Below are 24,163 nucleotides of genomic sequence, written 5' to 3' on the forward strand. Positions count from 1 at the left end.
TTTTGAGGGGTCAATTCCTTCAGTTTTCTTGCTTCCCCACTTCACTTCAAAACCTTTAAACAACCATATCTCATTGCATTTAGCCTTACAGCTACTGTTGATTTCGAATATGAGCCCGTTTACGTAACGGCTCACTGCTAGTAGATACTGTTCTCTTTAACCTTTTCTTTTCGGGCTTTCCCTTAAGGTTTTGTTCTCCTCCTCAATTGATGTAGGATCTTATAATCCACCTCCCTTTTGGGGTCTAGTGTCCTCGTTGACACCTGTTCCTCTCTCGTATCCATGTGGGAACTCATAATCCACCCCCCTTCGAGACCCAGCGTCCTCCTTGGCATACTGTCTAGTGTCTGACTTTGATACCATTTGTAACAGTCCAACCCCACCGCTAACAGATATTGTTCTCTTTGTGCTTCCCCTCAAGGTTTTTAAAACACATCTGCTATGGAGAAGTTTCCATGCCCTTAGAAAGCATGCTTTGTTCTCCTCCTCAACCAATGTGGAATCTCACAATCCACCCCTCTTTGGACTCCAGCGTCCTCGTTAGCACTCGTTCCTCTCCCCAACTGATATGGGATCTCACAATCCACCTTCCTTTGAGGACCAGTGTCCTCCCTGGTACACCGCTCAGTGTCAGACTCTGCCCAAGCATACCACTAGCAGATATTATCTTCTTTGGGTTTTCACTTTCGGGCTTCCACTCAAGGTTTTCAAAACATGTTTGCTAGAGAGAGGTTTCCACACACTTATAAAGAATGTTTCGTTCTCCTCCTCCTCAGCCAATGTAGGATCTTACAGTCCACCACTCTTTGGGCTTCAGCGTCCTCACTGTGACACTCGTTCCTCTCTCCAATCAACGTGGGATCTCACAAAAGAGTCCAGACATCTCGAAGAACTCAACTACCATAAGCATGTAAAAGGGATTAAGGGGACCCATTAGAGTAAGAAGAGCATCAAACTCATTGTGTAATCAATGATAGCTAGCTTTTCCTAAACAGATAGGACCCATTTAAGTTTGTATGTTTCCATGGAAGTGAAGAAGAATATAGACATCTCGAAGAGCTCAACAACGTCTATATTCTTAACTCTCCTTCCATCTCGAAGAGCTCAAAAGTGCCTCCAACTCGGTTTGTAATCATTCATCCATAAGAGCCTAAAGTAAACAAAGGGTTCTCATTAACACATATCATCATTCTATATTGCTGAAATCTGAGTTCTTTTTTTGGGGATTGGGAATGGAGTAATGAATATGAACAGGCAAAGCTTGACTTGTTATGTGGCTGTGTGTGTTCTGACTCAAAGTTCTCTCTCTTTCTTTCTCTCTCCTGTTTCTCTTGTGTTTGGCAGCTGAAAATGGTGACAAACAAACAGCAACCACTCCACAGGCAAGGTTGGACCAGAAGATTATACAGTTAATCCAAACCGACCAGTTCTGGTAAGAACAAGATTTTTGTTCTGTTCATCTCTGCTCTGTTCTGCTCTCTCCATGTTTGTATGTTCTGTTTAGAAATTTGAATTTTAGGGTAAAGGGTATGGACTTTGATGTATATAAAGTACTGTTGTAGTCTTTTCGATCCGTAAAATCTTAGCTTAGAATGAGTTCAATAAGTTTTTAAACTTTTTGTGTTGTTCGTTAATGTTTTAAATTTACGAATTTATTAGACATAAAATTGAAAGTTTAATGTCCCGTTGGGTTGTCTGAGCTGATTGTGGTAGGTGGGCTAGACTCGAGATTTGGTGTTTTGGGCTTTTTTGTATAGAACTCGATGGCTCTCATTTGGCATTGAAGATAAAGAAATAAAGAGGAAAGAAGATTAGGTTATTAGTGTTATGTACTTTTGTTAGATTCGATCAAAGAAAAAGTATCTCAAACGTTGTTTTTTGCGAAAATTAAGTTTATAAATTCAATTCGAGTTCTGTATAATGATTGTACGGTATGCAATGTGTTGTATTGAGGACTCCATAGCATGTTCTTGAAATCGACATCTTCACTTCGTCGATAGACTAAGCTACCTAAATATTTAGGTTGTACTAAAAATGTAAACTTTTAGTCCGACTATGATATGCAGATTCATTATAATAAAAATCGAACAAATAAAGTGTATCGGTCTGGGAGATAAAATCTTCAAACTTTAAATAAAAAAAAATATATGTTCTAATTTGAGATCTAAATTTCAAATCTATAGTTTATTTAATTACAACTTAACTAAAAGTACGAGGAAGAAAGTGAAGGATATAATCGTCACAAAATTGAAAATATTCCATGAAACCCACTTATGTTCTCCGAGTACTGGGTTGGAATCCCATTCTAACTAAGGAGTCTTGTGGTTCCGGAGAATCCAGCTATAGGAGAACCAGGAACAGAGAGCTTTTCCCCCTTTCCCGCCCACCTCTTTGGTCTTAAGAATGTTGGTTTTAAGAATGAGTGATTGCCCTTCTCCGATCCTTATTGCCCAACCGGATAGGGGACAGCTAATGCGTTCCACTTATTGAACAGGGTTTTATAGTCGGTCCGCGACCCTCACAATCACTAGCCAATATGCTTTTCTCTCATGCCTTTCTTCGTTCATGGTTAGGTTTGTAATCATTCATCCATAAGAGCCTAAAGTAAACAAAGGGTTCTCATTAACACATATCATCATTCTATATTGCTGAAATCTGAGTTCTTTTTTTGGGGATTGGGAATGGAGTAATGAATATGAACAGGCAAAGCTTGACTTGTTATGTGGCTGTGTGTGTTCTGACTCAAAGTTCTCTCTCTTTCTTTCTCTCTCCTGTTTCTCTTGTGTTTGGCAGCTGAAAATGGTGACAAACAAACAGCAACCACTCCACAGGCAAGGTTGGACCAGAAGATTATACAGTTAATCCAAACCGACCAGTTCTGGTAAGAACAAGATTTTTGTTCTGTTCATCTCTGCTCTGTTCTGCTCTCTCCATGTTTGTATGTTCTGTTTAGAAATTTGAATTTTAGGGTAAAGGGTATGGACTTTGATGTATATAAAGTACTGTTGTAGTCTTTTCGATCCGTAAAATCTTAGCTTAGAATGAGTTCAATAAGTTTTTAAACTTTTTGTGTTGTTCGTTAATGTTTTAAATTTACGAATTTATTAGACATAAAATTGAAAGTTTAATGTCCCGTTGGGTTGTCTGAGCTGATTGTGGTAGGTGGGCTAGACTCGAGATTTGGTGTTTTGGGCTTTTTTGTATAGAACTCGATGGCTCTCATTTGGCATTGAAGATAAAGAAATAAAGAGGAAAGAAGATTAGGTTATTAGTGTTATGTACTTTTGTTAGATTCGATCAAAGAAAAAGTATCTCAAACGTTGTTTTTTGCGAAAATTAAGTTTATAAATTCAATTCGAGTTCTGTATAATGATTGTACGGTATGCAATGTGTTGTATTGAGGACTCCATAGCATGTTCTTGAAATCGACATCTTCACTTCGTCGATAGACTAAGCTACCTAAATATTTAGGTTGTACTAAAAATGTAAACTTTTAGTCCGACTATGATATGCAGATTCATTATAATAAAAATCGAACAAATAAAGTGTATCGGTCTGGGAGATAAAATCTTCAAACTTTAAATAAAAAAAAATATATGTTCTAATTTGAGATCTAAATTTCAAATCTATAGTTTATTTAATTACAACTTAACTAAAAGTACGAGGAAGAAAGTGAAGGATATAATCGTCACAAAATTGAAAATATTCCATGAAACCCACTTATGTTCTCCGAGTACTGGGTTGGAATCCCATTCTAACTAAGGAGTCTTGTGGTTCCGGAGAATCCAGCTATAGGAGAACCAGGAACAGAGAGCTTTTCCCCCTTTCCCGCCCACCTCTTTGGTCTTAAGAATGTTGGTTTTAAGAATGAGTGATTGCCCTTCTCCGATCCTTATTGCCCAACCGGATAGGGGACAGCTAATGCGTTCCACTTATTGAACAGGGTTTTATAGTCGGTCCGCGACCCTCACAATCACTAGCCAATATGCTTTTCTCTCATGCCTTTCTTCGTTCATGGTTTGATCTTCTAGTGTCCTAAGCGTAGAGGAACCTCACCAATCCATCCCGAACTTGGTGGTTAAACTCTACTGCAGTGACGATACAGTAGGGGAGGTCCTGTAAAAAAATATCTCAACGCTAGGATGATAAAAAGCTTAACACCTCTAATTATCGATTTATATCTGCCTCTATTAGAAGTGTTCTAGAAATGTTTGATTAGGTAAACAACTTGACAAACGAATGGATCAGATCGGGTTGGAAAATGAAAAGATGTTACTTACTATGACTCGATTAATAATAATAAATATGAAAAGAGTTTTTTATTTTTATTTTTTTTTATTTTTATGTAAAAAAAAAAAAAAAAAGGAAAAAAGCAACAACTTTAAATATGAAAGTGAAAGGACTAGTGAGTAGTGGACCCCACAATGTGTCCCCATCTCCACTAATCAACCACTCATTTTGTTCTCCATCCATCTTGACCGTCCAATCATTTATTGAATATTTTATATTATTATATATTTTAAATTTTAAATTATTTTTTTCTATATTTTAAATTTTAATTTTTTTTTTATTATTACTATTTAATTTAATTATATAAATATCACATTATTTTTAAATATTAATGAATAAATTAAATTATTTTCTAAAAAAATTCCATTTTCTTTTATATTTTAATAAAACAAATGTTTTTCATGAATTTTTTTAATCATGTCTTGTTCCTTATTTTACACAATATACTATTTTTATAATTCTGTTCAAATAAACCAAATTATTACTATTATTGAAATATACATTTTTAATGGTTGTAATAAAATGGTTAAAGCTATAAATTTTGTTTTTTTTTTTTAATTATTGTTTCCCACTCCCATAAATCTCTCAACTCACTGACCCGAGACCCGAGACCCGACCTAGAATGTGACCCACGTGCATCTCTCCAACATTGAATCTGCTCGGCTCGACGACTCCTCCTTAGCTTGAACGGCTTATTCGGTTCAAATTCTGATTGTTCTGGAGCCATTTTGACGTAATCTGGGGCATTTAAGGTTAGTATAGCTAATGTTTGGTCAATGTAAAGGATTAGGTGAATTAATTTTTATAATGATGTTATGGATATGATGTTATGGGACTCGGCTTTGACCAACAAAATAAGTTGACTTACCGTTGGAATACCTTCCGACTCAGTTCATCCATCTATATCTGATTTTCTGATGTTATATATTATGTTATGTTTATGAATATTATATGATGCATGTACTTCTGGAATGTCAATCTATATATGTAATGATATCATGTTCATGTTACGTCTAATGAGATACTGATGAGTCATGTATGATAATAATGAAAGATTTGCCATGTGGATATATATGCATGTTCGGTAAAAACTTTATGTCGTGAAACGAAAGGAAATATGTGCATCATAACCATGTACAATGATTTGAAATTACGGGTTTTCATGCATGTTGAATGTGATACTTTCTCAATATGTGTTTGTATGGACGCGTACACCATGATATGATACGTGCTCCTTTCATTCGGCTGATTTTTCAGCAGCAATGTGAGCGTATGCTGGACCATCATTGGGAAGCGAACCATCGTCCGATATGCAACCTCATAGATGTAGCTACCGCCACAAATTAAAACATTTAAAAGATAGCAAATAGTAAGGTCGAGATTCTCTTCCCCGATCTTTGTGGGACACATGACCTACAAAAGAAGGGATTGATTACAGAGCCTTTCTCCCATGGGAGTATGGTCCCCTCCCAACCACATCAAAATCAGACCATATCACTACATTACATTACAAAATCCCAAAAAACATTTGAAATCCACAAAATCTCTCATACTTCTTTGGAATCAACCTCATAAATATATTTAGTTTGTTTCCTTACTATAATTATTCAACCCAATCAAAGCTAAAAAGATACTTAGGGCAATTAGGTGACTTACACGGACTTTAGGCTTCAGGGTACTCTAATCTGACTCCTCGAGTCTTTCTTAGTCTGGAAGCACTAAGATCTAGACCCTTTACCTCGAGTCTTTCCTAGTCTGGAAGCACTAAGACCTAGACCCTTTAATCGCTACACATGATCCTAATATGCTCAGTCTATTGGAACATGTTCTATAGAGAGAACCCACAATCAATTAGGTGGAGCTAACTCTAGTGTAGATTTGTGCAAATAAACATGTTCTATAGGGAAAACCCACAATCAATTAGGTGGAGCTGACCCTTCTGATCGCTGCCCATGATCCTAATATGTTCAGTCTACTGGAAGCATCTTGTCCTAGGTCATTGTTGTTCTATAGGGAGAACCCACAATCAATTAGGTGGAGCTGACCTTGATCGTTGTCCATGATCCTAATATGCTCAGTTTACTAGAAGCATCTTGTCCTAGGTCATCGTTGTTTTTTAGGGAGAACCCACAATCAATTGGGTGGAGCTGACCCTCTAATCGCTGACCATGATCCTAATATGCTCAGTCTACAACAAGCGTTTTGACCATGATCCTAATATGCTCAGTCTACAACAAGCGTTTTGACCATGATCCTAATATGCTCAGTCTACAACAAGCGTTTTGTCACAGTCCACTGGAAGCGTTTTGTCGCGTCTTGTCACAGTCCACTGGAAGCGTTTTGTCGCGTCTTGTCACAGTCCACTGGAAGCGTTTTGTCGCGTCTTGTCACAGCCTACTGGAAGCGTCTTGTCACAGCCTACTGGAAGCGTCTTGTCACAGCCTATTGGAAGCGTCTTTACTGGAAGCGTCTTGTCACAGCCTACTGGAAGCGTCTTTACTGGAAGCGTCTTGTCACAGCCTACTGGAAGCGTCTTGTCCTAGGTCATCGTTTCTATCCAACCTAACTCAAACTCTCTGGTCTAACTTTAGTGTAGATTTGTGCAAATAAACATGTTCTGTAGGGAGAACCCACAATCAATGAAGTGGAGCTAACATACTATATCGTGCATACAGAGCTCAATGTCCATCAATTACAACGCATACAGAGCTCAATGTCCATCAATTACAACGCATACAGAGCTCAATGTCCATCAATTACAACGAGCACATAACACAATATCTAGAAAGAAGAATAAATCGAGAGAACGGAACTCAACTTGTTTTATTTTTTGTTTTCAATTGAAGGAATCAAAAAGGATAATACAAGTGCAAACTAAAGGCAACAAGAAGAACAATTCTAAGCTTTGAAAAGACAAAAAAAAAAAAAAAAAAAAAAAAAAAAAAAAAAAAAAAAAAAAAAAAAAAAAAAAANCAGTAACTGTAAAGATAAGGATCTGTCTGGTAAAACACAACGTTGCCCTCATCACTCACGTAGTGGTCTTGTCTAAAGCTGTTCACCAAATTCTTCACCAAATGCAACGGAATTGGCCCTGATTTCTTTGGCTCTCTATAGTACTTCCCAAGCACTCCCTTAGCTGCCTTTGTCTGCAACAACACGACACGTTTCTTTACGTCAACATCATTTATAAATCATGCNGTTACAAATCATGCCATTTCGAGTATCGAGCAAATGTCGTCAATTTAAAGTTGCATCGAGTTCAATATTTATCGTGCCGATGTAGACATACGATGATCTCAAACGAAACGTTAAACATAGCTGAACGGTTAAGATGATAAAGACGTACCGCTTCAACAAGGTGATAATGAGGAATCTGAGGGAACAAATGGTGGATAACATGAGTTCCAATATCATGATGGATGTTGTTGATCAATCCGTAATCTCGATCAACGGTTGTCAATCCGCCACGTAAATAACTCCATTCCTGTCCGTTGATAATTAAATTAATAAAATATCCATTCTCGAGGAAAATAAGGAAATAAAAAAGACACCTTTTTTTACTTGCCTCTCCTCTGTACCATGGCAGCTTCTGTTCATAGCCATGGTGGTGAAGGTACGTCACCACGTCTAGCCATATCACGAAAATCTTCAAAAAGGAATAAAAATAATGATACCCAATTGAAATTCAGATCCAAAAACAAAAACCCATAAAGGAAAAATTAAAAAGTTCTGAACTTTATTTGTTATTTAATGGATTTAATGAGTTGTTCCATGTGAGAGAAACGACAGAAATGGAATTTTTTAATGTGAAAAAACAGAGAAAATGGACCAACGATTTCAATGGAGGCGTGTTCCTTAATTTCTGCTAAAAAAGGTGAAAGAAAATGAGAGGTTATTACCCAGTAAGGGACGCCATAGAGTTTGAAGATTTGGGTTGGACCAAAAACGAAGGACAAATAGACGAGAAGAACAGCCATTAATGTCCAACATGAGGTTGAAATCACTATGTCTTTTCGTTCATTTGGAGCGAAGATATCGCTGTATGGATTGAAATGAGATCCCTCTTTTCCTGGGCTTCTCCACATCTGAAAAACAAAAATTATGAACATTCGATCCAGTTTTGAAGATCGAATCGAATGGAAAAATGGATATGAGAGCATTACCAGGTAAAATGGGTATGCGAAAATGGGGAAAGGTAAACTGAATCTGAGGATTCGTGTTCTTCTCTCCAGCTGCTTGTATGTCTTCTTCGTCAACTGAGAAAAAACAGAGGAAAAAACGCCATTGAAATGGGTGGGAAAGCTTNTAACTGAGAAAAACAGAGGAAAAAACGCCATTGAAATGGGTGGGAAAGCTTCAGAAAGAAAGAACAGGGGAAACAGAGGATTCGACAAATCCGAGGAACGTACTGGAACCCAGGATTCGTCTTTCTCGACATTTCCATGGTTTTGATGGTGGGTTCTGTGGCTTATTCTCCTGTGTAAAGAAATCGAATCGATTTAGTTTCAAACACCCACAAAAAACACAAAAAAAACAGAGACTGTCTGGTTTGAATGTCGGAAAAACAGAGCAAGAACGATCTGGGGATTTTGAGAGGAAGAAAAGTACCATCCATGATNACAGAGAAAAACAGAGACTGTCTTGTTTGAATGTCGGAAAAACAGAGCAAGAACGATCTGGGGATTTNCAGAGACTGTCTGGTTTGAATGTCGGAAAAACAGAGCAAGAACGATCTGGGGATTTTGAGAGGAAGAAAAGTACCATCCATGATAAGGAACCAAAATGGCGGAATGAAGAATAAGACCCATGAAGCTATTAAGCGCAGTACTGTTGGAGAAGCTCCCATGGCCGCTATGGAGCAACAAAACCAGAGACATCAGAAACAGAGAAAATAACCCAAAAATAAAACAGTAGAAGAAGACAAGATCGAAGAGAAACCAGTCATGGCCGAGGACGAAAATGGCCCAAAACATGGTGCCCTGAGCGATCCAGTAAATGGGCCAGACGAGCCAGGAATCAAAGTAGGCGGCGGCGGCAACCAATGCAGAGATAATGACGAAATCACGAAGAACATAAAGGAGAGAGCGCCAAGGGTTCTTAACCCAGCAATGAGGAGGAATGGCAGCACGGATCTCGGAAATACGAAAAGGGGGAGGAGCAGAAGGGTCAAAAGGGGGTGGCGCCGCCGTGCCGTTGGTGTGAACGGTGTCGTTGCCGGGGCGGGAGGCCGGCAAGGGAATGGCCATAATGGGGTTGCCGGAGAAAAACAGGGGTTGTTATGGAAAGGAAAGGAGAGAAGGGCAAATGAAGATTGAAGGAAGGANTTTGAGAGGAAGAAAAGTACCATCCATGATAAGGAACCAAAATGGCGGAATGAAGAATAAGACCCATGAAGCTATTAAGCGCAGTACTGTTGGAGAAGCTCCCATGGCCGCTATGGAGCAACAAAACCAGAGACATCAGAAACAGAGAAAATAACCCAAAAATAAAACAGTAGAAGAAGACAAGATCGAAGAGAAACCAGTCATGGCCGAGGACGAAAATGGCCCAAAACATGGTGCCCTGAGCGATCCAGTAAATGGGCCAGACGAGCCAGGAATCAAAGTAGGCGGCGGCGGCAACCAATGCAGAGATAATGATGAAATCACGAAGAACATAAAGGAGAGAGCGCCAAGGGTTCTTAACCCAGCAATGAGGAGGAATGGCAGCACGGATCTCGGAAATACGAAAAGGGGGAGGAGCAGAAGGGTCAAAAGGGGGTGGCGCCGCCGTGCCGTTGGTGTGAACGGTGTCGTTGCCGGGGCGGGAGGCCGGCAAGGGAATGGCCATAATGGGGTTGCCGGAGAAAAACAGGGGTTGTTAGGGAAAGGAAAGGAGAGAAGGGCAAATGAAGATTGAAGGAAGGAAGTGATTAAAAAGGAATGGGAATTGGTCTCTTCTCTCTCACGGAAGATCGGGGAAACGGGCCCCAACAAAAATGCTTAGTTTAGTTTAGATTAGTGTGTTTAAATTTTAAACGTCACAATCTAATTTGTTTATTATATATTTTAAAATTAAATTTGGCTCCAGAATTCAACGAACTCACACTACTTAACATAAATCATAAAGATTACGGTCACAGTGTGTATATGATTCGAGAATTCGATCCATTTAAATTACTGAATCCATACTATAATAAAGTCACATCTTAAAATTATTATGAAGATTAAGAATATTTGAATTTATAATTTAACTGATAAATTTTTGTATGGTTGTTCTCGTCAAATTAACACCGACCATTCATATTAATAGATTTTTTTATAAAATTAAAAAAAAAATGTGAATGCACATCAAAATTGACGCTTTGATTTTGATGAAGGCTTACACGTTCATGTCAATTTCACCAATAAAAATTACACACATTTTATTCAAAATATATATATATATATATTAAATTCACAAATTTCAATGCACAAAAAATGACGTGGCATTTTCTTTTTGTGGAAGGTCCACACGTGCGGACCCATATCAATTCATTTTAGGTTGGTTAAAGGAAGAACTTTCCAATTTACCTTAAAAATATATTAAACTTAAAAAAAAAATTAAACTTTTAAAAAAATCTAAAAATAATTAAAAAATACTTTTCTGGTTATTTTTTAAAAAATGTTTAAAAAATATTTCAAGANTGTGGCGCCGCCGTGCCGTTGGCGTGAACGGTGTCGTTGCCGGGGCGGGAGGCCGGCAAGGGAATGGCCATAATGGGGTTGCCGGAGAAAAACAGGGGTTGTTAGGGAAAGGAAAGGAGAGAAGGGCAAATGAAGATTGAAGGAAGGAAGTGATTAAAAAGGAATGGGAATTGGTCTCTTCTCTCTCACGGAAGATCGGGGAAACGGGCCCCAACAAAAATGCTTAGTTTAGTTTAGATTAGTGTGTTTAAATTTTAAACGTCACAATCTAATTTGTTTATTATATATTTTAAAATTAAATTTGGCTCCAGAATTCAACGAACTCACACTACTTAACATAAATCATAAAGATTACGGTCACAGTGTGTATATGATTCGAGAATTCGATCCATTTAAATTACTGAATCCATACTATAATAAAGTCACATCTTAAAATTATTATGAAGATTAAGAATATTTGAATTTATAATTTAACTGATAAATTTTTGTATGGTTGTTCTCGTCAAATTAACACCGACCATTCATATTAATAGATTTTTTTATAAAATTAAAAAAAAAATGTGAATGCACATCAAAATTGACGCTTTGATTTTGATGAAGGCTTACACGTTCATGTCAATTTCACCAATAAAAATTACACACATTTTATTCAAAATATATATATATATATATTAAATTCACAAATTTCAATGCACAAAAAATGACGTGGCATTTTCTTTTTGTGGAAGGTCCACACGTGCGGACCCATATCAATTCATTTTAGGTTGGTTAAAGGAAGAACTTTCCAATTTACCTTAAAAATATATTAAACTTAAAAAAAAAATTAAACTTTTAAAAAAATCTAAAAATAATTAAAAAATACTTTTCTGGTTATTTTTTAAAAAATGTTTAAAAAATATTTCAAGATACCCTTAATTTCTTTATTACCATAATTAGTATCGAATTTAAAAAATATTCATGAACTTTTTAAGGTAACATTAAAACGTTAGTAGATAATCAATAAAATATCGATAATATTTTTTTTGAATTTTTTTAAAAATGGTAAATATGTTATGGTTAATTTTAAAATTTTATAGGTATTTTTTTAAAAATTTTAAAATGTTGAATTTTTTAGATTATTTTTTAAAGTTTAAGAGTATTATTAAAAAAAAATTTAAATAAAATGTCTGAGTCTTACGTTTTCATGATGAATTAGAATTGAGTTATATTTAAATTAATATGAATTTAGATATAATCGATCAATAATATTATATTTTTCGATGGATTAAAAATTGTTATAATAAAAGATAAGGTATAAGAAANATTTATTATATATTTTAAAATTAAATTTCTATACGGCTCGACCCTATAATTCAACTAACTCACACTACTTAACCTAAATTATATGATTATATACGGCTGTGTGTATATATGATTCGAGAATTCGATCCATTTAGATCACTGAATCCAGACTATAATAAAGTCACGTCTTAAAATTATTATGAAGATTAAGAATATTTGAATTTATAATTTAGTAACTGATAAATTTTTGTATGGTTGTTCTCGTCAAATTCACACCGACCATTCATATTAATATATTTTTTAAAAAAATAAAAAAAAAATGTGAATGCACATCAAAATTGACGCTTTCATTTTGATGAAGGCTTACACGTTCATGTCAATTTCACCAATAAAAATTACACACATTTTATTCAAAAAAAAAAAAAATATATATATATATATATATATATATATTAAATTCACAAATTTCAATGCACAAAAAATGACGTGGCATTTAAGGTCCACACGTGCGGGCCCATAGCAATTCATTTTAAGTTGGTTAAAGGAAGAACTTTCCAATTTACCTTAAAAATATATTAAACTTAAAAAAAAAAAAAAAATTAAACTTTTAAAAAAATCTAAAAATAATTAAAAAATACTTTTGTGGTTATTTTTTTAAAAAATGTTTAAAAAATATTTCAAAATACCCTTAATTTCTTTATTACCATAATTAGTATCGAATTTGAAAAATATTCATAAACTTTTTAAGATAACATTAAAACGTTAGTAGATAATCAATAAAATATCGATAATATTTTTTTTGAATTTTTTTTAAAAAAGGTAAATATGTTATTGTTAGTTTTAAAATTTTATAGGTATTTTTTTTAAAAATTTACTAAGTTGAATTTTTTAGATTATTTTTTAAAGTTTAAGAGTATTATTAATTTTTTTTTTTAAAATAAAATGTTTGAAACGTTAATGGTGAATTAGAATTGAGTTATATTTAAATTAATATGAATTTACATATAATCGATTAATAATTTTATATTTTTAGATGGATTAAAAATTGTTATAATAAAAGATAAGGTATAAGAAAAAAGAAATTAAAATAATAAAAACGTGAGAGTTAGAAATGTGATGGAGCAAGTTTTAAACGTTAATATTATTATTGACGCATTAAAGACATTATTGGAAGCAATAATAATTTTATTATTTATTAGAACCCTAAACCCTAAAAATATGCATGCAAACATATGACGCAATCAAACATATTTAAATAAAAATAAATTTACCCTATTAAAAATTTAGAGATTAATTATTTAAAAAATATTTATATATATAAAAACTATTAATTTTTTTAAAAAAATATTATTAAAATTAGTATACAGTTATATGATAAGTTATCCGTTATGAATTTAATTTATTAAATTGAAATACAAATTTAAATAATTATTAAAGGAAAATATTATAGAAGTTAGATTAAATTATTGATATGACTCAACACCTTTTTTAGGTTGGAATTATTATTATTATTATTATTATTAAATTTGTTTCTAGCTGAATATAGCGTAGTTGACGTTCAACTATGACTTTTCAAAATAAATAAAATAATACCTTTAATTTTTAATGTTCGTAAGAGCTTTAAAAGTAGAGTAGGGTTGAGTTGTAACTCTATTTTTTTTTTGTTGATCGGGTTGGTTCGGTTGACTTGACAAAAAATATGTCAACCCATGAACTGAACATAATTTTTTATCTTCCAAAAATTCAACCCAACAAAAGAAAATCTAACCGTTGGATTGGGTTGGGTTGTTTCGGATTGGTCGGATTCTCAGGTTACATGAATATCCATCATATTAAATTTCTATTTATTAATCATCACTAATTTTGAATCATTATTACAATTATTTAAAAAAATTAGGTAATATTTAAATTAGTTAAGGTAAAAATATAACATTTTAAGACGTAGGGACGAAATGAAAAATATACTAAAAATTATTTTTTTCAAAAAAATAAAAATAAAACTCATTAGAAAATTTAACAATGGCCTGTTTTAACTACAAATTGTCACGTTGATAGAAATTGAGTTGATGAAGATATGTCAAATAATAATAATTCACACATTTAAAATAAAACCGAGATAAAGACAATGTTTTCGTTATTCTCTTAGCACTAAATTATGGGTCATGACGTGAGTCTATTGATGAATCGTTTCGTATCAAATATAAGCGTACACGATTTAGTAACGTGTCGATGCATAGATACAAACATGCAGATGTATCATATCCAGTAGTATATGATCATTCTTTGATTTTTCCTATAATTTTTAGTTTTCTAATAAAAGTAATCCAAACAAGAAATGAATTTGTAGATAGTTTTCGTTTTTTTTTCCCTTATATTATGAATTTATTTACCCGCTCGGGGTTGTGCGCATGTTAGAGGTGTCTGAAGCCCCTATTTTTTGGCCATTCGACGTCCGTTTGTAAGTTTTTCGTCATGATTTCTATACTAACCTTATTTTAATGCGAATTAGGTCTCTTCAGAGAAAATTCATATTTTTTTGGACACCTCATTGGCTAGAAATCGTACTCAGGAAGACACGTAACATACTAGCAAGCAACCACATGGACTTCTAGGAAATAATGCTCGTAGGGATCGCTTGGATTTGCATGTAGATCGTTATGACCTGTACCTAAGAATATTGGATGATTGCATGATTATTTGTATCGTTTTATACTACTTGTACACTATTATGGAGGATTGGAGGATAAGATTTTATGTATTTGCGCTCCGAGTGCTTGATAGAAGTCATCGCCCCGTTGAGCATGTATACGCTGGCTTGCATGAATGATTCTACATTAGCTACGGTGTGATTCTCCCCGTAGAGGATTAGCAATAGAAAAGACCTAAAATTAGAGCATGTGAGTTAGAATGGCTACTCTACGACCTAGAGTGAAACGCCTCTAGAAATCGCCTGCTATGGAATCGTAAGAAACGGCCAGAGGGTGAGACTCCATGCTCTTGACTGATCCAAACTCGAGATATCAGAATTGTGTAAACTGGAGAAGAACTTCGTCAAGACTGTCAAACCACTCTAGAAACCTAGACGATCTTAGAAGAAATAAAGGTACTTTATAGGCCAGTAATAATCGTTGCAGCGTTGTGGAGCTAATCATAATCAATTAATTATTTTAAGTGAACGGTTATTTGTGGTGAGCCCATTAAATTAAAATTAAAAACACGGTACACAAGCTGACGTGCTACACGAGCGTTAATATATATAAATTTGGTCTAAAACTTTGATTAAAATAAAGAATAAATTAAATTAGATGGCAGGATTAGTGGATCATGATAGATTTGAAATCATTATTTTATAAATAATTGTAAAGACTTATGGAATANGATGATTGCATGATTATTTGTATCGTTTTATACTACTTGTACACTATTATGGTGGATTGGAGGATAAGATTTTATGTATTTGCCTTCCGAGTGCTTGATAGAAGTCATCACCCCGTTGAGCATGTATACGCTGGCTTGCATGAATGATTCTACATTAGCTACGGTGTGATTCTCCCCGTAGAGGATTAGCAGTAGAAAAGACCTAAGATTAGAGCATGTGAGTTAAAATGGCTACTCTACGACCTAGAGTGAAACGCCTCTAGAAATCCCGTGCTATGAAATCGTAAGAAACGGTCAGAGGGTGAGACTCCATGCTCTTGACTGATCCAAACTCGAGATATCAGAATTGTGTAAACTGGAGAACAACTTCGTCAAGACTGTCAAGAGCACTAATAATCGTTGCAGCGTTGTGGAGCTAATCTTAATCAATTAGTTATTTTAAGTGAACGGTTATCTATGGTGAGCCCATTAAATTAAAATTAAAAACACGGTACACAAGTTGACGTGCCACACGAGCGTTAATATATATAAATTTGGTCTAAAACTTTGATTAAAATAAAGAATAAATTAAATTAGATGGCAGGATTAGTGGATCATGATAGATTTGAAATCATTATTTTATAAATAATTGTAAAGACTTATGGAATAGACAACTAATTTCCCTCAAATGTGTATCATGTGCCTATGTTTTTTTAAAGAAAAATATATATATCTAGAAGGGTCCCACCGACCATAGCCGACCCCAAAAGTTTAGTCATGATCACATTCGCAAGGACCATGGATGAAAATGGTCCTTCCGAGAAAGAGGCGATTTGATAAGACTAATAGCAGGCATAGTTACGTGAAAGAAAAAATTTCTTGTAGAGTCCCTCGAGAATAGAATAGTCTCCCACCACTCTTTAATTACTTGACTATGAGATCCCACCTCGGTTCGAGAGGAAAACGAAACATTTTTTTATAAATCTGTGGAAACTTCTTTCTACCCCTCGAAAAGAAAAGCCTAAAGAAGACAATATTTATTAGCGGTGGGCTTGAACCGTTACAAATGATATCAGAGCAAAACACCGGCGATGTACCAGCGAGGAGGCTGAGCCCATTAGAGGTCATAATTTATCTTCATAATTAAAGATTTTTTTCATTAATTTATTTTATTACTATCTTTACGTAATCAAATAAGAATTATATTATTTTTTACGCAAAATATTGATGTGTCGTGTCTATTAATTTTTGTGAATTCAACTGAAATTAAATATAATTATAATTTTCATATATATAGTTTTTTAATAATAATAAAAGTTTTTTTTTTAATCTGAATTTTTTATTCCTTTTATTAAAGCATATTATTGGGTAATTGCTCCAAATTATTAATTAATTGTATAAGTTTGACTGCTTCTTCACGTGGGGCTGCCTTTTCTCGAGATATAGTCACGTGATTTTTTAATTAAATATTTAACATGAGAAATTATTTGGTAGCATGGCTGCTTTTATTATTATTATTATTTTTCTGTCTGTTCTCATGTTATTAAATATAATTAAAATCCAATTATTTGGGACACGAGACGACCACTACTAACCGAGCCGAGTCCAATTATAAGGTTGCTTTTTAAGTTTAGAATCCAATTATTCCCGATAATACGTTTGAATTAAGTTTTAAGATGTCCACGAGGTTGGACAGGGATGTGAAGTAGGTCCTTACAGGACCCCGATTTTGCGGGTTCAATGGACATCTCTAATTGAGTTACTTGATGGGTTTCTAAAACTAGATTGAGATGAACCGAATTAACTCGAATTTATTGTTAATTTTAAAATATACGAAACGAGCCTTATTATTAACTTGGAGGAACAATTTCTTGTCCACTTTGAGTATAAACTCTCGTGACTTTGTTCTCTTGGCTTCCGAAAATGCCTCGTGTATCAGTGGAGATGTATTTTTTATTTATAAACTCATGAACATTCCCTAAATTAACGAACGTGGGACTTCCTCCCAACAATCCTCAAGATTTCAGTGTTCGATATTTTCATACATTACCATATGAATTTCAATCTTCATTTCATAAATTTGATAATATTATTTCCATTCTCAACCGAAATGAAATATGTATACCAACAATATAATGTTTTTAGTACTAATATTACTTCGACATAGAAGTAGTTCTTTATTCAAGTTTTCTTACTAACATGTTCCACTTCGACAAACGGATTTGTTTAGGGCTCCGTGCTAATGTGGTTATTGGCAACAACGAAAGCTTTAAAATCAGGTGGTGGTGGAGGAAATTGCTTTGGCACCACTGGACTAAGAGTAGGATTTTTACCGGGATCAGAATAGTCGTTTATCACAATCTCAGTTACTTGTTTTCCTGAAACTTCAATGCACATATTAGATTTAGTTTGCATAAAAGGGATGAAGTGCATGAGCGATGTACATTTAGACTATTTGAATTGATAGCGAGTTATGTACCTGAATCGGACATGATCCGAGCTGAGCTAACGAAAGCAAACGAGAGCAAGAAGACAAGACAAAGACGAGCTTTAAACTCCATCTCGTTTCTTTGTATTTCTCGATGAAATGTGAGTATATATATATAATATATATATATATATATATAGAAATGAAAATTTTATTACGTTGAAATTGACGAATGGAATGAAAGGAAAGTAACGATGATTTAAAGGAAAAAAAGAACGTTTTGAAGTGGCGAAGTTAATGATTTAAAGGCAAAATGGTACATTAACTTCGCCACTTCAAAATGTTCTTTATTTTTATTATTATTATTATTATTATTTGCTAATTATGGGAGGTTGTTTCAACGTTTAACTTTTAATGTTTTAATCATTTAAGCAATATAAAAAATTATTACTTTTTTTTTTTTAATATATTACTTAGGTGGAATGAATTATGAAGATACCGATGCTGAATCAGAGCAATTATGAAGATAGGATGACTAAGAATTGTTTAAAATAATTGAAAGTCATTACTTATACCAACAAAGTGCACCTCCTTCTCGGTGACAAAATGGTAGAAACTTCATGGTTAGACGTGTTTTGCTTGGAGTAATCCTATATTGGGTGACCTTTTAGAAACTTTCAATCCTTGTGTGCATGTCAATGAGGACGGAGCATGCTAAAAGAACTTGGGCTGGTATGTGAAAATAACAAAATCTTTGGGAGGGTAAAAAATTCAACCCAAGCTGAATCAGAGCCAAAAAGGAGCCGACGCGTGTAAAGTTTGTCTTTGCCAATCGAGCACAGCTTGTTCGGCTACACACACTGTCTGTGTGAGCATGTTCAGTCTTCTACGACCCAACCATAATACCAGGACATCTCGAACATCCATCCATTCAAGTTCTATCGAGGAATTGGACCCTCTTGTGTCCATGTCATATCATTTATGGATTTCGTACGGGATAGTGAGTGCATGATCCAACCTTCGACACATGGGCATGGGCGCAATGTTGGTATGCCTGTGTTGGCCAACACTAACGTTGCCCTCATTGTGACATGAAGGCCTAAGGGTGGAAAGTTGACATCATGTCTCCCTCTAATTCAATCTGGCAATGTAGACATTATTTTGGCAAACAGTCCTACGGGGTATCGTGGAGCGTTCATGTGATTGCCAATTGACATTAAATTTGGCGAGCTTTTATATTTCATATGGATAGACTTGAATCCAGAACTGCATGCCCAAATTTCCTTTGAAACTCTGGCTTTTGAGGTTAAGGCCCATGGCCCTACCCATCCCTTCAACAAGTCTATCTCTAACACTCATGTCTACATGGTTGCCTCGGCTTAGCTTTCATGCACATATTTGTGGTGTGTTAGATGATGTACAATCCTCCTCAATCGCATCATGACACTCGTCTTGTCTTAGTCCTCGCGTGGTAGGTTGGGCGCAACTACCTTGTTGTCACCTTGTCTTATCTACATGTGAAGGTCACAATTTATAAAAAAAAATATATTAAAATAAGGGCGTTCAAAAGATCTAATGTGTAACAACTCAAGCCCACACCGAAAATTAAAGGTAAAGTTCTCATCTTAATTAGCCTAAAATGAGAAACTTTCAAATATGGAGTATGAACAATACTTATATTTTCCATGTCGTAACGACCCGAAATTTTCTACTTAATTTAAGGTCGCTACTGTCTCCATATCATAAATATCGAATGCGGAAATAATTCATTTAAACTTTCATAAAACATAACCTGCAAATAATACAACTTCATAAAACATAATACTTCAGTTTAAAATACTGCCATGGACTTGCCCATTTGAAAACACTTTTAAAAATGACACAATAAAAGACTTAATAAAATAAATAAACGTTTAAATAAAAAACATCTTATTCTAGTCTAAGTCTAAGAAAATAATACGACTACCCTATGCATGTGCCATGGTCTCGAGTTGCGATATCGTCGTCAGCCGTACAAGAATGTCTTGCCTTAACCTGAAATAGAGGTAGCATGTAGCTTGAGTATTTTAAGAAATACTCAATAAGTGACTCCACCATTGGGGGTTAAATGCAAGAACATGCGAATGCAGTGACCGGACCTATCATATCCGTCTATTTTTCCTACGACACTATTCTAATTGTGCAGATTGGATGTGTAACATATACTCTACACACATCCCATACATACGAGTATGAGCTCACCAGTCAATTCGTACATCGCTGGACTCCTTTTCTTGTCGGGCGAGCCTTCTTTAATAGCTCAACTTTGGCCGGACACCCATTAGAATTAGTAACCGTCACGGCAGCATTATGTAAAACATAACGATACTTCACCTGCCTAATGGATGTACGCGTCCGTACCCTCGTGATGGAATAGGGCTATCCCCCGTGCATGAGCATACATAATGCATGAGGTCCCAACATTTTTTCGTTTTCATTATCATTTAATACAACCCCGTTAGCATTCTGTACATATCATAACGTTTTTCAAATCGTTTCAAATATCGTTCATCATTCATATCATATCGTTTCTCATTTTTCAGTTCTCATATCATACATAATTCTAACGGGGTTATATTTCATGTCATTCATATCATGCTGTATACACAAATTTAAGAGACATAACATAACGTTTTATGCTTTTAACATAACATTTCATCATATACATATTCTACCATAACATATTACATCACAATGTATCATATCATAAGCATGTCAACTTATCACATATCTCGTACCATAACATATTTCATATCATATGACAGCATATATATATCCGTCATTCACATGTCGTACCATAATCATATCACGTCGTAAACACTTCGTGGCCATGTCGTTCCCTAACTTATCATAGCCTTAACGTTCTTATACCTATCACAGTCAAATCGTTGCATGAACGTACTTTAGTCATATCATCACAGAAACGTATCCTAATGCTATCGTTCTATCAATCTATCACAAATCTATTTCTTTCTACTCCTAACCTAACCGTATTCTTTTATCAATCTCTCATCTCCATAGTATTTCAGTATGTAACCTAACTTTAACTTTTCATGAACGTATCTTACTCCTATCGTTACATTTCATTTTATGCATCCTTCTCGTATCCTATCTCAAACATATCATTGAACACATCGTACTATAGTTATTATCATACAATTCACATATTATAACATATACATAACATATCATAAGCATATCGATTCATAAACAATTCACACATATCAATATATATGACACGTACATAACCACGAGGCACATCTCAACATCAAATATAACCATGTCGATAGTAAGACCACTTACCTGATTAGCTTAGGCTGGTGTCGCCAATATATTTTTAATCAAAGTTTGATTTTGTCATTTAAAATCCAAGTCAACCTATGTGAGCCCATGACATTAGTTTCAAGTTTGAACTCTATAAAATTATTATTTTTAATTTATATTGGTCAATTGTTAAAAGTATTGAAATGTTGTATGTATATATATAATGCTATTTTCGCTAAATATCTTGTTTTCTATTCTAGTGAATATATTGTTACTAGACATAATTTAATGGAGTTTCTTGCCCTCTGATATTTACAGTTTTATTTTTAAATTATGTTAACAAAATCTTTTCTCAATCTTCATTTCGCATCTCTGTAATGATTTTCAATCTTCCTTTCTCATCTCTGTAATTATTACTCTTCCTCTGCATTTATTTTCATTCTGCATTTATTATTGGCCAATTTTGTTAACCTATTCTTAATTTTTGATAACTATAAAATATAAAGAAAAAAAATATGAGATAGGATTTACAGACCAAAATCTCTTTTAAATAGGTATCATATTACTTCAGTTGAAAACCATTTTATTTTTCACAAATCTGACATTTTTCTGTTTATTTGTGGACTAATTAGGATATTGTGTCCTCGTTGAGGAGAGAGGATGGAGTTGGAACGAGAGGTTAGTGGGGAGGGGTGAGTAAATTTTATTTTATTTTATTTTAAGTAATCTCAGTTATTTATTTATGAATTATTATTTTTACTTATATTTTTTTATAATAATAATAATAATTATTATTATTATTATTATTATTATTATTTTTATAGCTATTACAACATTCTTATTAAAATTAACCAATACTAGGTCCAATGGAAAGAAATATNTATAGCTATTACAACATCCTTATTAAAATTAACCAATACTAGGTCCAATGGAAAGAAATATTTAAGGTTCCGAAACGTATCTACAAATCAAACGACGAAATTACGGCAAAAGAAAAGAAATGATTAAGAAAAGTGTACCAAATAAAGAGAGATTTTAGTGTTCGATATTTTCATACATTACCATATGAATTTCAATATTCATTTCATAAATTTGATAATATTATTGTCATTCTCAACTGAAACGAAATATGTATACCAACAATATAATGTTTTTAGTACTAATATTACTTCGACATAGAAGTAGTTCTTTATTCGAGTTTTCTTGCTGACATGTTCCACTTCGACAAACGGATTTGTTTAGGGCTCCGTGCTAATGTGGTTATTGGCAACAACGAAAGCTTTAAAATCAGGTGGTGGTGGAGGAAATTGCTTGGGCACCACTGGACTAAGAGTAGGATTTTTACCGGGATCAGAATAGTCGTTCATCACAGAAGCTTTAAAATCTGGTGGTGGTGGAGGAAATTGCTTCGGCACCACTGGACTAAGAGTAGGATTTTTACCGGGATCAGAATAGTCGTTCATCACAAAAGCTTTAAAATCCGGTGGTGGTGGAGGAAATTGCTTCGGCACCACTGGACTAAGAGTAGGATTTTTACCGGGATCAGAATAGTCGTTCATCACAAAAGCTTTAAAATCCGGTGGTGGTGGAGGAAATTGCTTCGGCACCACTGGACTAAGAGTAGGATTTTTACCGGGATCAGAATAGTCGTTCATCACAAAAGCTTTAAAATCCGGTGGTGGTGGAGGAAATTGCTTGGGCACCACTGGACTAAGAGTAGGATTTTTACCGGGATCAGAATAGTCGTTCATCACAGAAGCTTTAAAATCCGGTGGTGGTGGAGGAAATTGCTTGGGCACCACTGGACTAAGAGTAGGATTTTTACCGGGATCAGAATAGTCGTTTATCACAATCTCAGTTGCTTGTTTTCCTGAAACTTCAACGCACATATTAGATGTAGTTTCCACGAAAAGAATGAAATGCATGAACTATGCACATTTAGACTATTTGAATTGATAACGTGTTATGTACCTGAATCAGACATAATTCGAGCTGAGTTAACGAGAACGAACGAAAGCAAAAAGACAAGACAAAGACAACCTTTGAACTCCATCGTGTTTCTTTGTATTTCTTGATGAAATGTGAAGTGTGAGTGTGTGTTTATATATATATATATAGAAATGAAAATTTTGTTCCGTTGAAACTGACCAATGGAATGAAAGGAAAGTAACTCTGATTTAAAGGCAAAAAAGAACGTTTTGAACTGGCGTAGTTAATATACCATTTTGCTAATTATAGGAGGTTGTTTGAACGTTCAACTTTTAATGCATATGTATTATATTTTAATCATTTAACCAATATTAAAAAATTATTACCTAATTTAGTTTATATATATTGCTTATTTGTAATGATTATTATGAATATAAAAGATCTGTCGATGTTTGGAAGATATCGATATTATACCTCGTATGCAATAAAAGTAAGGAGGATACATGAATGAACTGATATCACATTCGAATGAGAGCAATGCTAGGGATAGGAGGACTAAAAATTGTTTAAAAGAATTGAAAGTTACTATCTATACCAACAACGTATACTTTCTTTTTCGGTGGCTCAATCATAGAAGATTCATGGTTAAGCGTGTTTTACTTAAATTTTCCATCCTTAGGTGCATGTGAGCGAGGACGAAGCATTCTTGAATAACTCGTGTTAGTTTGTGGAAATGACAAAATCTCTAGGAGGGTAAAAAAAAAGAAAGTAAGAAATGACAGAATCGCTAGGACGGATCATGCTTGAAGAACGGTGTGATGTCGTGGAGCTTTTATGGTTCAACTTGACTCTAGAGAACTGCATGTTCAATCTTCCTTCAAAACTCTAATTTTTCTACCCGTCCCTTCAA

The 24,163-nt window shown here is 34.3% G+C and overlaps 2 protein-coding genes across 5 annotated transcripts; both read right to left on the bottom strand.

The window, feature by feature from the left end:
- Positions 1–7,088: 7,088 nt before the first annotated feature.
- Positions 7,089–11,070, bottom strand: LOC111787876 (omega-3 fatty acid desaturase, endoplasmic reticulum-like). 3 transcript variants are annotated; one of them, XM_023667966.1, is made up of 9 exons: positions 10,956–11,070; positions 9,812–10,048; positions 9,635–9,724; positions 8,700–8,766; positions 8,454–8,546; positions 8,190–8,375; positions 7,856–7,936; positions 7,637–7,774; positions 7,089–7,436 (listed from the first exon to the last, which is right to left on the bottom strand). In XM_023667966.1, the coding sequence occupies exons 1-9, from the start codon at positions 11,024–11,026 to the stop codon at positions 7,140–7,142; spliced, it is 1,260 nt and encodes a 419-aa protein (XP_023523734.1). In that variant the 5' UTR covers positions 11,027–11,070; the 3' UTR covers positions 7,089–7,139. The 3 variants fall into 3 exon arrangements, with proteins under 3 accessions (XP_023523734.1, XP_023523733.1, XP_023523732.1); XM_023667965.1 differs by lacking the exon at positions 10,956–11,070 and having other exon boundaries at positions 9,812–10,163; XM_023667964.1 differs by lacking the exons at positions 9,635–9,724; positions 9,812–10,048; positions 10,956–11,070 and adding exons at positions 9,052–9,141; positions 9,229–9,594.
- Positions 11,071–22,481: 11,411 nt separating this feature from the next.
- LOC111789242 (extensin-like) lies at positions 22,482–23,383 on the bottom strand. Of its 2 annotated transcripts, none has more exons than XM_023669955.1 (2): positions 23,296–23,383; positions 22,482–23,194 (listed from the first exon to the last, which is right to left on the bottom strand). In XM_023669955.1, the coding sequence occupies exons 1-2, from the start codon at positions 23,375–23,377 to the stop codon at positions 22,563–22,565; spliced, it is 714 nt and encodes a 237-aa protein (XP_023525723.1). In that variant the 5' UTR covers positions 23,378–23,383; the 3' UTR covers positions 22,482–22,562. The 2 variants fall into 2 exon arrangements, with proteins under 2 accessions (XP_023525723.1, XP_023525722.1); XM_023669954.1 differs by having other exon boundaries at positions 22,482–23,200.
- Between the last annotated feature and the right edge of the window lie 780 nt (positions 23,384–24,163).

The sequence above is a fragment of the Cucurbita pepo genome, chromosome LG02, assembly GCF_002806865.2.
Source record: "Cucurbita pepo subsp. pepo cultivar mu-cu-16 chromosome LG02, ASM280686v2, whole genome shotgun sequence".
Lineage (NCBI taxonomy): Eukaryota > Viridiplantae > Streptophyta > Magnoliopsida > Cucurbitales > Cucurbitaceae > Cucurbita > Cucurbita pepo.

Coding starts and splice junctions, on each gene's coding strand:
- LOC111789242 (XM_023669954.1), bottom strand. CDS start 23,377: ATGGAGTTCAAAGGTTGTCTTTGTCTTGTCTTTTTGCTTTCGTTCGTT. Junction 23,201..23,295: donor TCGAATTATGTCTGATTCAG/GTACATAACACG, acceptor TGTGCGTTGAAG/TTTCAGGAAAACAAGCAACT.